Below are 12667 nucleotides of genomic sequence, written 5' to 3'. Positions count from 1 at the left end.
CTCTGATCTCCACACTCATTGTGGTACACATGCACCTTCATTTACACACACACAGCATAAGCGACACACACGAACACACATGCATGAATGCACACATGTGTGCAGGTGCCAATGAATAAAACATTTTAAAAATTATGTAGCGGGGAAGATGGGTCAGCAGGTAAAGGTGCTTGCTAAACAAACATGAGGACCCAAGTTTGAGTCTCTAGCAGCTACCTCAACAAGAAGGATTGGCGCAATGAGCTTATTATCTTAGCGGGGGTGGGGGTGGGGGGCTGGGAGGATGGGAGTTGGAGGGAGAGAGGCAGAAAGAGGCAGGTCCCAGATGCTTGCTGGCCAGATAGCCTTACCAAAAACGGTGAGCTTCAGGGCCAGTGAGAGGCTCTGTCTCAAGGGAATGAGAAGAGTAGGAAAAGAAGACACCTAAGGTACTCCTTTGACTGTCAGAACTCAAGCACGAAAGGCAAGCAAGCACTCCATGTCACTCTGGTCCTTCAAAGACCTTTTCTTCTTTTTCTTTTCTGAGAATGCATGGCTTTCCACTTGCTATGTGACCGAAGATAATTTTAAACTTCTGATCCTCATGTCTTCACCTCCTAAGTGCTGGAATTACAAGCGTGTGCCACCTTGTCAAGTTCAGAGACCCCATCTGTCTCTGCTTGGGTTTGATGAAAGGATCACTGGACAAGTTTGGTCTTCGAGTCACCTTTGCAGCCGCTATTTTTGGTTAAGTGCTGCCTCCTGGCGACTACTCAGGACACTTTCGGGGCACCGTGGCCACTTTTTAAATTTGGGACCTAGAAGCTGATGCAACAGCTCCCCCGAGGGGGCGGAGAGTCGGAACACACAGACAGGCAGAGATAAAGTCCGGGAGACCCCTCCCCCCGGCTGCAAGCAGGCACCGCCCCCGTCCCCCGCTGTCTCCCGGGATTCCCGGCCTGGGTTCCTTCAGCCAGCTCTTCGGTTGGAGGCAGGGGCTGTCTAGGGTTGGAATTTTTGGTCAGACCGCCGTCTGGCTGACAGCTCGGGCTGGATTGGGAGGGAAGGGAAGAGGAATCTGAGTGTGCCTGGGGCAGAGGACACGTCTCCAAGGGTATCCGCAATCATTTTCATTCCCCGGGGACTCATCATGTAGGCGCGGGGCCGGGCTTGGGGTCGGCTTGCAGGGTCTCTGGGTTCTCAGACCTTTGCTTCCTTCGCTCTCATTCACCCCAATTCCTTATTCTAGAGCTTCTTAGATAAAAGGGAAGAGCCCAGCCCTGGTCGGCGCCTGCCCATTCGAGGGCAAGCCGGATGATTGTGGCTGGGTCGGGTCTTGAGCGGTAGATATTTCAGAGCTGCAGACCAAGAGAAAGACCCAACAAAAGAGAGGTGCGGGACGGAGCCCCAGTGAAAGGAGAGTAACGGGGGAGGAAGCTTGGGAGAGAAGCAAAGGTGAGCCCGCTGGTGGAGGGGGATGGGCCACATCTAGATGAGGGTCTCCAGGAAAGAACGTTAGGTGTGGGCCTTTTAGTTTTTCCATTAGCTAAAACAAAAGTCAATTTCGTTTCTGGTGTACCTGTATGTTGAGTGTGGTGTATGAGCTTGTGTGTGTGTGTGTGTGTGTGTGTGTGTGTGTGTGTGTGTGTGTGTGTGTGGCGGGGGCGGTGCTTGTCCCTGTACACACCTGGCATCAGAGGATGCAGGGTATATTCCCTTGAGACAAGGCCTCTCACCTTATTTGGTGCTAGGCTGGCAGCCAGCAAGTGTCAGTAATCTTCCTGTCTCCACCCCTAGTAGCTTTTTACCAGGGAGCTGGGATTAGAACTCAGGTCTTACTGCTTGGGCAGCTATCAATCTTAGCTACTTCGCCATTTCACCCACGGAACCTGTCCCTCCTGTCCTCCCCCCACTCCTCCCTCCTTTCATTTTTTTTCCCTCATCTTCTCTGTTCTTTCTTTTTTGGAAACAGTTTCTTTGCAGTCTAGACCAACCTCAGACTCAATATGTATCGAGGCTGGCTGGCCTTCAACTCCAGATCTTTCTGCCTCCACATCTGAGTTTGAATGACCATGGCTAGCCCTAAACTTGGCACACTGCCACTGCACCGGCTGTTCAGAGGTGGAACCCCGGGTCCTGTGCTTGCTAGGTAAGTGCACTGTCTGCTGGCCCAAAAGTCAAGTTCAAACTGTTTTAGGCCTGTCAGTCAGTAAAAGTGAAAACCACATTCTTTCCCTTAAGTGGATCAAAACGGGAAAGATTAAGTATTTGTGAATTCTCCTTACTCTAAGTAACCTAGTAGTGAAGGGGGCAGTTCTGAAGCTAAGGGTATCAACACTGGGTGGCCTGGACGGCAAATTCAAGGACCCATCCAGGAGCCCAGCCAGCCGGGAAATCAGAGACAGAATCAATCAATCAATCAATCTTTCTTTCTTTCTTTCTTTCTTTCTTTCTTTCTTTCTTTCTCTCTTTCTTTCTTTCTGCCTTTCTTTCTTCCTTTCTTCATATATTGGTGGTTTGTGTGAGGTCCCCCGCCTTCTTAGGGTCCAATGGGGAACAGAGCTCTTATGATGCTAATCTGCTATTGGCTGAGATGATGACAGATAGTACCAGGAATGAAAAATGTCACAGAGAACAATGTTCTCAGCAGGAAGAACAGCCCAACAGTCAAACTGACATTGCAAACGCTCTGTGGTGGGAGTGAGGTTGTTGTGTGGTCCCAGCAAGAGGGAAAGCAGGGCCAGCTCTGTCTCTCTTCCTGTGAACCTCCCTCACTGATAACCTGGACTTGTCCCCAGAGTAAGATTAAAGGGCTGGTCAGCCAGGAAGTGGCCTGGGATCTAAAAGAACCTCACGTTTTCCCTGGGATACTTCTGATTTGGTGCCAGCGAGCTCTGGCTTCTGCCTTTTGGTAACATATAACTTGGCTCCCCATCTAGGGATGCGGTCAGAATTCTTTTTAAAGTTTACTCTATGATTTTTAGTGTATATACGTGCTGTGAGTGAGTACTGCACTCGGATGTAAAAGGGTGTCAGATGACCTGGAGATCCAGGCAGTCAGGAGCGGCCTGAGGTGGGTGAGGTGGCTGTGGAATAGCAGCCATCTCTCCAGTCCCCAGTGAGAATTCTCGAGTCCTTATCTGGACCACATCTGGAGTAATTTATGGAACAGATGGCTGCCCAAAGGCAGTGGTCACACCTGGATTGTGCGAATACTTCTTGTGCTGTGACATGCCACTCCCCTGGACAGAGATTTATACTGGCTACACCTTCAGTGGCTTAATATGCCTACTAAGAAGTATCTTCTGAAAATTATATCTCTGATTCTGAATATAAGGAGGCTCATCTAGTTTAAACTTAAAACCTTCATTATTTATTTATTTATTTAATGTAGATTGGTGATTTGACTGCACGTATGTCTGTGTGAGGGTGTCAGATCCCCTGGAACAGGAGTTACAGACATTTGTGAGCCGCCGTGTGGTTGCTGGGAATTGAATCTAGGTCCTCTGAAAGAGAAGCCAGTGTTCTTAACCTCTGAGCCATCTCTCCAGCCCCTTAAACTCTTTTTTTTTTAAATTAGTGTATGTGTGTGCGTGTATCCACAGTGCATGTGGAGGCAGAGGACAGCTCTGCTTTTTTTTTTTTTTTTGAGACAAAGTTTCTCTATGTATCCTGTCTACCCTACATCTCTCTATGTAAGCTAGTCTGGGTTCAAACTCCTGAGAACTCACAGAGATCTGCCTATGCTGGGTTTAGAGGATTAAACTCTGCACCACCCCACCATGTGTGGCCAGAGACAACTTTTGGGAGTTGCCTTTCCCCTTTCCTCTGTGGGTTTCAGGGCTTATATCAGCTTGTCAGGTTTTGACGGCAAGCACTTTGATCTGCAGAACCATCTCCCCAGTTCTCTCCTCGTTTTTTAGTCCAGGGTCACATTTTCTCCGTTTCTGCAAAGTAAACATTTAACAGATATTTAAATAACAGTGGTTTGAAAGGCTGCCAACTTTAGGAATGTGCCCAGGGTGGCACGGGCCTAGTTGGTTTTTACCTAGTAATTCAGTCTCATTGTTCACAACTCCTCAGCCAATTAGGGATCTGAGCTGGGAGGGAGCTCACTGATATCTGGGTACAAACTTGTTTGTACTCACAGGTGGCCTTCATTGCTATGCATTGGCCTCCTGGGCTTGTTTTCCAGGCTGAGATGGCACAAACTCTTGAGATAGGACTGCAGAGTTTCACTGGCCTCAAGGTGGGATCTTGAGATCAAAGGCAGTGAGCACAGAAGGCAGGGTTGGAGAGTTAGGACACAGAATGGAGGAGAGGTCGAGAGGGGCCTCAGGAGGGTACACTTAAACACTCAGCAAGCTAGGGCAACAAGGAGGAAGGAAGGCAACGGGCTGAGGTGGGGAGGAGGAGCCCAACAGAGAAGATGCCCGGGTGCCAGCCGGCTCTGAGGTCCTCCCTGTCTGACCAGGCAATCTCAGCCCAAGCTCGTCCTCTGGCCCCTCCCCACCGCCGGCTAGAGTCACACATGTGTTTTCCTGTTTTCCATTTCAGTCCCAGGCACCCTCTGCCTTTTCTGCTCCTCCGTGTCAACAGCTGCTGAAGTCAAACCCCCGATTCTCTTACCTACCTCTCCTCACCCCAGTGTGCTGCTAGCCCCCTCCTCCCTGCACTTGCCCAGAGGCCTCCAGACAGGTAAGAGGCGGGGAAGCGAGGAAAACGAATGTGTAAGGAAGCACAGGAGGAGGATGGAATACCTGAAAATTGGCCAAAGAGAGAGGAAGAACCTTATTTCTTGGCCCCTAGCTCTGGCACTGTCTGGGTAGAGTGCTCTGTCCGGGGACTTCAGCTCTTTAGTTAATGGAAGCTCTGGTCAGAGCAGTAAACAGTTTCTTTTTTTAAATTCACTGTTTTTTTTTTTTTTTTAAAGGGACGGTTTTAGCTATAGTGGACTATAGAAAAACAAATGGCGAACTGGGGAGGGAGGGGCTGAGCAGCTATGGAGGCTGGATGAGGAGTCCAACTTCACTACTATGTATCTGTTTTGTTTCTGTTGTTAAGGGAGGCAATCCAGGCTAGTTGCAGAGCGAGGAAGGCAAGCCCTGGGGTCTCTGGGGGGACAAAGTGTGTTCTCACAGGAGCTCACTGAGCTTGGTAGGCTCCTGGAGGAAGGGCGTTTTGGTGTTGCTGTTGAAGCATGAAGCATGATTGTTTAACACTGGCTGGCTGCTCTGTCAGGCACTCGTGCCTGGGGGGGTTCTGCTGCCTGCTCTTGGAAGCCCTGGATTGGAAACTTCCTTAGGCTGTAGAATGAGTGCATTTTTTTTTTCTGGAATAGCCGTGATGTCCTTAGAGATGAGCACAGCAAAAGAAAAGGAAAATGACAAGCAGTGTGTCAGCTTCTATAAAATCTGCCCTGGCTGAGTTCCTCCTAGGAGGAGAGCCTAGGGGATGCTGCTTTACCAGGCTGTCTGAACGGTGGAAGCGGGACAGCGAGAGCCAAAAGTGGCATCCTCTTGTCTTTGGTGCTAGGCAGTGGGTGAGGAAAGAGGGAACATCTCTGTGAGTGGCAGCCTGCCCTGCCTGGTTGCAGAGGGCTTAGGAAGCTGGGAAGAAGATTCCATTTGTTGTACTTCCTGGTGGGACCACTAGGGGGTGCTGTTTGCCGGGGTGTGGGTTCCATCCATCCTTAAGTTCCTTAAGGATTTCACTGGGGGTTTGTTTGTTTGTTTGTTTTTTTGGGGGGGAGACCAACCATGAGCTCAATCTCATGGACCCTCACGTCCGTTTCTCCTTTCTCCTTTCCAGGGATTTGCATTCAAGTCTGTACGCCATTGACAGCAAGTGCATCTTGATCCTAAAAGGGCAGGTGTCTTGATGTGTGTTTCTGTGTCTGTAACAGAAGTCAAAGCACTCTGGGTAGACATTGTGACCTCTCCTCACCCAAAATGAGAATGGGAGGTGCAGCCCCAAGGCAGTGACAGCACTTCCGCCCATGCTGCCCTCTAAAGACTACAGAGGCTTGCTTTCCAATCTAATCTTAGTCCGTGCTAGGTAATTCATTACAGAGCCACCTGGAGCGGTTTCCTGTCTAAAGGGATGGTCAAGTGACCAGAGACAATGGAGGGCCAGATTGCTGGAAGCTGAGGAGACAGCATAGCTCTGTGATCTTTGCTGCCTGCCACCTGTCTGCTTTGGCACCCTGCAGAGTGTGTACTCCCTGCTTTCGGATTGCATACATTCCACTGAACTAATGCACCGATGTGGGTGGTGTGTCTGGCTTGGACAAGAACTCAAGCAATGTTAGCATTACCATCACAGACACGCTGCAGGGGATGCTGGGAGAAAAGGACAGTGTCTTCAAGATGGATTTCAGATGGTCGTAGGGCTGTCTTGTGAGAAACACGATCTTTAAAGTTTTTTTAAAATGTGTTTTTACGTGTATGGGTGTTTTGCCTGCCTGTGTTTGCCTGCTATGTGTGTATCAGCAGCCATGGAGTCTAGAAGAGGGCATCAAGTTGTGAGCGGGCATGCGGGTGCTGGGTATTGAGCCTGGTTTCTCAAGAACAGACAGCACTCTGAGCCGTCTCTCTCTCTCTCTTTTTTTTTTTTTTTTTTTGGTTCTTTTTTTCGGAGCTGGGGACCGAACCCAGGGCCTTGCGCTTCCTAGGTAAGCGCTCTACCACTGAGCTAAATCCCCAGCCCCTTACTGTTTTGCTGCTGCACCAGGACCAGGGCAACTCTTTTTTTTTTTTTTTTTTTGGTTCTTTTTTTTGGAGCTGGGGACCGAACCCAGGGCCTTGCGCTTCCTAGGCAAGCGCTCTACCACTGAGCTAAATCCCCAACCCCCTGAGCCGTCTCTCCACCCTCAGGCACGGTCTTTGGGAGGCCCAAGCCCAGCATTCCATCTTGGTTTAGCTGAAAGACTTAAGGGGTCCGAATGGGAAGCTGAGTGAGCGCAGAGACGAACTGTCTCGGTTTGTTTCTGTAGAATAACCAAAGAGGGGAAGAGGAGGCAGGAGGAGGGATAGACAGTTGGGTTTCAGAACAGGTAGGCAGTAAAAAAGGCTCAGTGCACCAGAGTTAAAGTAGATTATAAAGGTAGAACAAACTGTGATTTTCAAATTGTAAGACTTTTTCTGTTTATTCTGGGCCTGTCTAGCATAGCTCAGTGAAACCTCATTTCCACACTATTTTGGCATGACAGTAGATAAGCACTCTATCATTGAGCTGAGCTATACTCCAGTTTTCAATATATATATTAGGTTTTTGAGACAAGAGTTTCTCTGCATAGCCCTTGCTGCCCTAGAACTCACTCTGAAGGCCAGACTAGGCTGGCCTTGAACTTGAACTCAGATTGCTGCCTGCCTCTGCCTCCTGAGTGCTGGGTTTAAAGGTGTGTGCCACCATGCCCAGCTAATTATTTTATTATAGTGTGTGTGCGTGCACGCATGGACAAGTGAAGCTCAGAGAACAGTAGGAAGTTTTCTTCTCCTTCCATTGTGGGCTTCCATTGTGGGCAGCTCCCCTCCCTGCCTTTTGACATGAGGTTTCACTCTGTAGCCCAGTCTGGCCTTAACCAAATAGGATCCTCCTGTCTCAGCCTTCTGAGTGGTGGGATTACAGGGATGAGGCAATCACGTCTGAGCCTCCACAGGTTTTTAAGAAATCGAGGGACGCTTGTATTGGGACATTCACAGGAAGTTTCCGGAAGCTCCAGAGGCTTTAGCGAGTTTCCCTAGGGGTGAAAGAGCATACTGGTGGGGTGGAGTTGTATCCAGAAGCTTGATCACATTTCTGAGCCATATTTCTTTTGAAATAGCTCGAGGCTCAGACTTTGGGGTGATGACTTGAGTCGAGAGGCAGCCACCCCTCTCTCTCTGTGTGACCAAGTGCACAGAGCTCTCACTTAGAGCGCCACACAGGGCGTCTGAACCGCTCTCACTCTCATACTTCCTCCAATCTCAGGCTATGAACAATGTGCCCCGTTCTGTAACCTTCCTGCCTTTCTTGTTTCGGCTGAGAGAGAAGTGAGGTTTGGGTGGAATGTGGAGGAACCGTGGGAAGAGGTCTGTGCCACCAGCTGTCTGTCCTTGGTAACTTATTAGATTCTCCGGGGGTTTCAGAGAGCACACCCAGTTAGCTGTCCCTTCCTCCGGGCCTCCTGTCCTGGGGCAGAACCGACAAAGGAGAATCCTGACCGAGCACCTTCTTATCACAGAAAGTGCTGAGCCAGGAGCTCCTAGCTGCCCCTTTCACAGATGTGAAAGGCCCGTGAACCTTGGACCCAGATGGTTGCTTAACGTTCCTCTCCCTTTTCCTCACCCCTTCCTTTTCTAGCTCCCTCACCTCCTCCTCCCTTCTTGACCTGACTTAAATCCGGTAGGCATTTGTCTGGGTTTCCCTTTTACTGCTGGAGGAAGGAGGAGCTGTCAGACCACTGTTCTTGGAGGGTGTGTGTGCCTCTTTGTCTCAGAGACTGCGCCTGGCCATTGCTGTGGGAACCTCCTTATATCCAGAGGCAGGGAGTGAGTGTGCCCCACCCTGTCCCCTCGCTAAACCCTCTGCTGTTCTCTGTACGTCCAGTCACTTCCTCAGCTCCAGAGCCTCTTGCTGGAGTGTTTCGCCATTTGTCTGATTAAGCGTTCCTATTTTGTGCAGCTGTGCAGCTGTCTCTAGCTCTGTATTTCGGGGCATCTGCCGCCGGGCTTTTAGTCCTTTCCTTTCCTTGGTTTGCTCCGCTGCCTGCAGCAGTTCTGTGGTGGTGGTGGGGGCAGCCACCTCCCACTGCCTCCAGTCACCTCTGGGTTCTGCTATGTATTTGGGCCACCCTTCCCCAAGCTCATTCCTACTTTTTTTGGCCGGTGTGGATGGGAGAGATTTGGCGGCAGGAGGCCCGGGATGCTAGAGGCTAGGACAGGTATCTGGAGAAGGAAAAAAGCAGTACAAAGAGAGTCGCCTGCCTTTCTTTTTCAGGATGGGTGGGGCTGCTTGGGCTTTGCCAACATCTAAGATGCCAGCTGACCATTTGTTAATGGATGTTCCCGAACAGGGAGGTGGCCATGCATCTGTAGCAGGAGCACTCTAAAAGCTTCAGCCTAGCACATAGACTCCTTAGGGGAAAGAGCAGCAAATCAGCAAAAAGAGGATCTAGCAAACCAGTTGCTTTCAGGGCTGGTTCCTCATGCAAGCATCTCAGCATAGAGACATTTGAAACTGAAATCAGAGGAAAGAGAGGCTTTGGGGGTGGGGGGAGGGTTTCGGGGCTGGGGGTGGTGGGGAGGCAGAAAAAAGTTTCACCAAGCTGCCTCATGCCTGTCCTGTGTCATAATAAGCCGAGGGTTTCGTTGTCAGATAAATGAGGTATGCTGCACCCTACTGATGCTTTTCTGGGGGAACAGTCAAGTCAGAGCCATTTTGACAAGCCTTTGGGGTGTTGTGGGGAGACAGAAGTGAGAAGGGTCTCTGGGTTGGTGGGTGCTGTCTTGGGCCCCGTGGGGTGGAAGGGAGAGATTCTGCAGTTACCAACAACACAGCCTTCTTTCTTCCTTAGAGGGCGATGCAAGGGAGCTGGTGAAGACTTGCCTTCTCTCCGCCATGGTCGCCAGCACCAAGTATGAAGTGGCCGCTCAGAACGAGGCAGACGAGGCAGATGGCTCTGCTCAGGGGGATGGGGCAGGCCCTGCAGCTGAGCAGGTAAAACTGAAGAAGGAGATCTCGCTGCTTAATGGCGTGTGCCTGATAGTGGGGAACATGATCGGCTCCGGGATCTTTGTCTCCCCCAAGGGCGTACTCATGTACAGTGCCTCTTTTGGCCTCTCGCTGGTCATCTGGGCTGTTGGGGGCATTTTCTCCGTCTTTGGGGCCCTGTGTTATGCCGAACTGGGTACCACCATTAAGAAATCCGGGGCCAGCTATGCGTACATCCTGGAGGCCTTCGGGGGATTTCTCGCCTTCATCCGCCTCTGGACTTCTCTGCTCATCATTGAACCCACCAGCCAGGCCGTCATTGCCATCACCTTTGCCAACTACATGGTGCAGCCCCTCTTCCCGAGCTGTGGCGCTCCCTATGCTGCTGGCCGCCTGCTGGCCGCTGCCTGCATCTGTAAGTAGAGATGGGGCAGGATTGGTGATGTGGAGGACTGGACAGGAGCAGGGGTGTGAGTCCAGTCGAGGAGGAGGAGGAGGAGTTAGTTGGGAAATGAATGCCTGTGACAGTTTTTTTTTTAATTGTAAAAATTAATGTACACCGCCAGGGTATAGCTTAATAAGCTCTCAAGCGGAGGCTCTGGGTTCGACGGTCAGTGGTACCCCTAAAAAGTTTTGCGTGAAAATTCAGTTCAGCTTAGTTTAAGGTTCCGTGAGGCAGCCAGTTCAAGTGCTTGCCTCGCATGCATGAAGACACGCTTTGATTCCCCAGCACTGCACAGACTGTATGTACGAGTTAGTACCTGTAACTCCAGCATCTGGGAGATGGAGGTCTCCTGAGAGCCAGGAGTTCAAGGTCACCTCTTTTTTTTTTTTTTGGTTCTTTTTTTCGGAGCTGGGGACCGAACCCAGGGCCTTGCGCTTCCTAGGCAAGCGCTCTACCACTGAGCTAAATCCCCAACCCTCAAGGTCACCTCTTCCTTAGCAAGTTTGAGGTCAGCCTTGCATAGAAGAGATCCGGTCGCCGAAGGCAAGCAAACAGGTTGGATGTAATGGAGTTAATGCCTTTAACTCCAGAAGGCAGCTAGATGGGTTTCTGGGGCCAGCCTGGTCCATGTAGTGAAACCATGTCACAAACAAACAAACAAACAAACAAATAAACAATTGAATATAGTGTTAAAAAATAAAGGTAGATCCAGGTGGTGGTGGTACACACCTTTAGGCCCGGTACTCAGGAGGCAGAGGCAGGTGGATTTCTTTGAGTTTGAAGCCATCCTGGTCTACAGAGTGAGTTCCAGGATAGCCAGGGCTACAAAAAGAAAACTTGCCTTGGGGCTGGAGAGATGGCTCAGTGGTTAAGAGCACTGACTGCTTTTCCAGAGGTCCTGAGTTCAAATCCCAGCAACCACATGGTGGCTCACAACCATCTGTAATGAGATCTGATGCCCTCTTCTGGTGTGTCTGAAGACAGCTACAGTGTACTTATAATAAATAAACAAACAAATAAGTCTTTAAAAAAAAAAAAGAAAGAAAACTTGCCTTGAATCCCTCCACCCGCTGCAAAAGGAAGAAAGCCGCTCACCCCACACCCCTAATGCTGCTGGTTCCTGTAGCAACTGGCAGGATCTTCCTAATTGTTCTCCTTCAAGGATAGGTTGGATTTTAGTTTTGTTTTTTAATGAGGTGGGGATGCCATCGCACCTATATTGCTGCACCTCCTAGCATTTATCAGATTACTGAGCTGCGGGCCTGTTTATGGCGCCGTACACTGGTTCCAGCTTCGTAGATTTATAATGATTCTGGGTAAGGGTGCACTGGGGTAGTTAATTAGCCTTTATGCACTTCCAGGAGTTTCCATTTTTCCTTCCTTCCTTTTCTCCTCCTCCTTTTTCTGAGACAGGGTCTTGCTGTATAGCACAGGCTGACCTGGAACTCACCACAGAACCCACTCTGGCCTTGGCATCTTTGTGGCCCAGCCTCTGAAGTACTAGGATTGTAAGTGCGTGCCACTGTGTCTGGTTCATGAGTGATTTTTTTTAAATTTATTTATTTATTTTATGTATATTGAGTACACTGTCGCTGTCTTCAGACACACCGGAAGAGGGCATCAGATCCCATTACAGATGGTTGTGGGCCACCATGTGGTTGCTGGGAACTCAGGACCTCTGGAAGAGCAGTCAGTGCATCTGAGCCATCCCTCCAGCCCTCATGAGCGGATTTTTAATCATGTATTAATATGCAGTCGCCGTGTGTCTTACAGGATACAGTGTGGCACTTTATATTTTTGGTTGTGAGCCTGGCCTTTAATGGCCGAGCCATCTCTCCATCCGTATGCACAGCGTGAGTCATCATCAGCTGGGGACGGGCGGGCATTCCTGTCATCCCATATGTGTACTGTCATTCCTCTGTGTTAGGAATGTTTGAGGTCCTCAGTAAACTGTGGCCAACCATAGTCTGACCGTGCTGTGTAATCTTAGCAGTAATTGGTCCTTTCCAGTTGCACCCTTGGTCTATCAGTCTTTCTATTCTCCCCTCCACACCCCATCCCGCCTTCCTTGCCCCTCCCAGGTTCTGGGAGCCCTCTTCCTCCCTCTTCTTTTTCGAGACAAGGTCTCCCTATATAGTCCTGTCTGTCTTGGGACTCTGTGTTGACCAGGCTGATCTCAAATGCACAGAAATCCACTTGCCTCTGTCTCCTAAGTGCTGGGATCAAAGGATCAAAGGCATGTGCCACCATGCTTGGTCCTGTGTGTGTGTGTGTGTGTGTGTGTGTGTGTGTTTGTGTGTGTGTATGTGGTGTGGTGTGGTGTATGTGTGTGTGTGTGCGGTGTGGTGTGTGTGTGTATGTGTGTGTGTGTGCGGTGTGTTTGTGTGTGTGCGTGTGCGTGGTGTGGTGTGTGTATGTGTGTGTGTGTATGTGGTGTGGTGTGGTGTATGTGTGTGTGTGCGGTGTGTTTGTGTGTGTGCGTGTGCGTGGTGTGCGTGGTGTGGTGTGTGTATGTGTGTGTGTGTATGTGGTGTGGTGTGGTGTATGTGT

The 12667-nt window shown here is 50.0% G+C and overlaps 1 protein-coding gene and 1 long non-coding RNA gene across 20 annotated transcripts in view; one reads left to right on the top strand and one right to left on the bottom strand.

Moving 5' to 3' along the window:
• The first annotated feature begins 926 nt into the window (after positions 1-926).
• Slc7a7 (solute carrier family 7 member 7) overlaps positions 927-12667 on the top strand; it is a 49141-nt gene continuing 37400 nt past the window's right edge. The window contains exons 1-5 of one of the 19 annotated variants that reach the window (XM_087586662.1): positions 927-1093; positions 1952-2128; positions 4537-4677; positions 5791-5847; positions 9536-9678. Coding sequence is in view for 11 of the 19 variants with exons in the window: in XM_087586654.1 (XP_087442780.1) it covers positions 9580-10087 (508 nt within the window). In the remaining 8 variants the exon portion in view is untranslated. 19 annotated transcript variants of the gene reach the window in all.
• On the bottom strand, positions 9806-11143 carry LOC148000944 (uncharacterized). The gene is made up of 2 exons (XR_015638784.1): positions 10605-11143; positions 9806-10491 (listed from the first exon to the last, which is right to left on the bottom strand). It is a non-coding gene; the product is annotated as an uncharacterized LOC148000944 (long non-coding RNA).

This window comes from Rattus norvegicus, chromosome 15, assembly GCF_021556685.1.
Source record: "Rattus norvegicus strain SHRSP/BbbUtx chromosome 15, alternate assembly SHRSP_T2T, whole genome shotgun sequence".
NCBI classification, from domain to species: Eukaryota; Metazoa; Chordata; class Mammalia; order Rodentia; family Muridae; genus Rattus; species Rattus norvegicus.
This window is presented reverse-complemented; position numbering and strand designations above follow the sequence as displayed.